The sequence below is a fragment of the Pundamilia nyererei genome, unplaced genomic scaffold (genome assembly GCF_000239375.1).
Source record: "Pundamilia nyererei isolate P.nyererei 1_Seehausen unplaced genomic scaffold, PunNye1.0 scaffold00016, whole genome shotgun sequence".
Lineage (NCBI taxonomy): Eukaryota > Metazoa > Chordata > Actinopteri > Cichliformes > Cichlidae > Pundamilia > Pundamilia nyererei.
The window spans coordinates 3,481,560-3,484,187 of NW_005187417.1; the positions used below are offsets into that span (position 1 = coordinate 3,481,560).

General features: G+C 39.3%; 1 protein-coding gene across 1 annotated transcript in view; it reads left to right on the forward strand.

Annotated features, from left to right (window-relative positions):
• Positions 1–2,628, forward strand: part of cacna1bb (calcium channel, voltage-dependent, N type, alpha 1B subunit, b) — a 233,897-nt gene that overhangs the window by 191,416 nt on the left and 39,853 nt on the right. Inside the window, exons 32-33 of the mRNA XM_013908920.1 lie at positions 630–831; positions 1,316–1,480. Coding sequence (XP_013764374.1) covers positions 630–831; positions 1,316–1,480 — 367 coding nt within the window. The remainder of the gene's footprint in view (positions 1–629; positions 832–1,315; positions 1,481–2,628) is intronic.

Below are 2,628 nucleotides of genomic sequence, written 5' to 3' on the forward strand. Positions count from 1 at the left end.
TGATAGAGACACAGCCTTATAACGTTTTGTTCTTAACCTAAAAGCCTTAACCTAAAATGATAATGTATAAAAGAAAAAGAAAAGAAATATTATTAATAAATTAAACAGAAGACGTGGAAGGAACCTCATCTGCTGACTAAAGGGTCACACATTTAAGGGTTGGACATAGGAAGCGCTGATGTTCGGCCGATAACAGATATTCTAAGCTCCAGTTGCCTAGGTAAACCTCCAATGTATTTACCATTTTTCTCATTGGTAGTCACTTCAATCGCTTGCCTCAAAGTGAAGGAAGGTTTTGTTGCTCAAAGTCGCTGAATGTCATTGACTTTCTATGGGTACTATATCCAATTGCTATGGTTACCACATCCAGTTGATTCAGTTGATGTGGATGTGCGTTTAGCCTCTGCTGGTATTGGTCAATTTTTCAAGGTTTCTGGGTGTAATCAGAATATTATCCTTTTCAAGATGGTTCTGTTTCATCTTTAAATGTGAAAATCTCTTCTGTTATTTTTCTTCTGATCCATTGGCCTGCAAGCAACCAAAACCTGCTCAAAATGCGTTGTTTAATAAAACTTGGGAATAAATCTACATCAGTTTTGAAAATGATTTTAGTTTTTCCTTCTTTTTAGTGTTCTGAAGCACTCTGTGGATGCCACATATGAGGACCAGGGCCCCAGTCCAGGCTTTCGCATGGAGACATCTATCTTTTATGTGGTCTACTTTGTGGTGTTTCCTTTCTTCTTTGTCAACATATTCGTAGCTTTGATCATCATAACTTTTCAGGAGCAGGGAGACAAGGCCATGTCGGAATGTACATTGGAAAAGAATGAGGTGAGAGTGGAAAGTGAAGCACTTTATTGTGTTTTTTTTTTTTTTTTCTTTGTGGGGGGTGTTCTGGGAAGAAGAAGAAAACACAAATTACAAAGACACTGGTAATTTCTTCAGAGACACTAGCACTCATGACGATCCTCTTCTAAATGTCTCTTCTATGCAAATCACATTAAACATGACAATTCCCCGCTCTTAAAAAGAAAGCAGCAGGGCTTATCTTCTCACTCCCTTCATCTCTTCTTCACAGGGACTTTGTGAAAACCCTGCTGTTTTTTTTCTATGATGTATTGGCTAGTGATCAGAGAACTTTAATTTGTGGTATCTTCTTTCAACATTACAAAACACTTAGAAAAGCCCGTAGTGGTATGCCAGCTGTTGTTTATTTTAAAAACTTTGAATTCTTCTCTCTGATGAAAGATATAAAGTTGTTGCATCAGAGAGTTTTCTTACCCGATCTGTTTTGTTTTGTCTTTTCAACTCTCAGAGGGCTTGTATTGACTTTGCCATCAATGCCAAGCCGCTGACGAGATACATGCCAGAGAACAAGCAGTCCTTCCAGTACAAAATGTGGAAATTTGTGGTGTCGTCTCCTTTTGAGTATGCCATCATGACTTTGATCGCCCTCAACACCGTCGTGCTGATGATGAAGGTCGGTTTTTTCTCCCACTAATGAGGCATGTGACAGTTCCCTTCAGACACGTCTGAGGCAGAGAAAGTAGTGCATTGGTTCAGCGATAGTTATGGAGTTCCCAATTTGATACAACAGACTGTTGAAATATCAAAAAGGATTACAGGAGATGTTTTTATAAACGACCATTCAATCTTTTACTTTTAAAGGCAATAATGAAAACAACTGTGGTCTGGCATTAAGACGTACTGTTGTTAGCAACTGACTATTGACACTTTACATTACATTACTTTCTAGTTTGAGGCAAAAGAGCTTGTATTTTATCCATTTCCTTTACTCGTCTTCTAATTATTCAGGTAATCCGGGTTATCTCATCTGGTCTGAATGATTTTTTTCTCCCATTATGGAGCCATGGAAACTAACAATGAATCCTGATAAACCCTAAGTTTAGCTCTTGTTCACCTTCAAGGTCGTCTCTTTGGGAAGCTCTGAACTGCATCCTACATGGCTGTAATTTTCAGAAACCTGTCTGGAATGTCCATTCTTTTTTTTCTTTTTCTTTTTCTTTTTTTTTTGCCTTTCCCGTTTGGTTCTTTAGCCATCAAAATTATTGTCTGAAGGCCGAGAAAGATGCCCCAAAAAAGAGAAAACAAGCAAAACGAGGAAACACGATAAACACAGCACCATTGCAATAACCTAGATAAGTGTAAGTAACAGTAAATACTAAATATTGAATGTTCAAGGCATGGTTCCTTGATCTTTTGGATATCACAGGTGTTTTCACTCTTTGCCTGGCCCTTCACCCAGGACCATTTTGCTTTGGGAGACCCTACCAGGGCTGACTCACTAGAACATGCAAAACCCTCCACCACAATGAGGTGGTGATCAGGGCTGGACTGGCCATCGGGCAGATCACGAGGATGCTCGTGATTTTTTGTTAATATGGGCCGATGGGGTTTTATTTCTTTTCTTTTTTTTAACGGTATAAATGAATGGTGGTGGATTGGCCAGTTGGTCATGATCGACTCTGGGCTGGACCAATTACAGCCGAGGAGGAGGAACCCAGCGGAGGTCGCGCTACACAACAGCAGCACGTTTAAGCTTGATCAGCTGTTGTTAGAATTTATTTAATATTAATTTCTAGTATCAGCTGATGTTTGCTGGAGCCA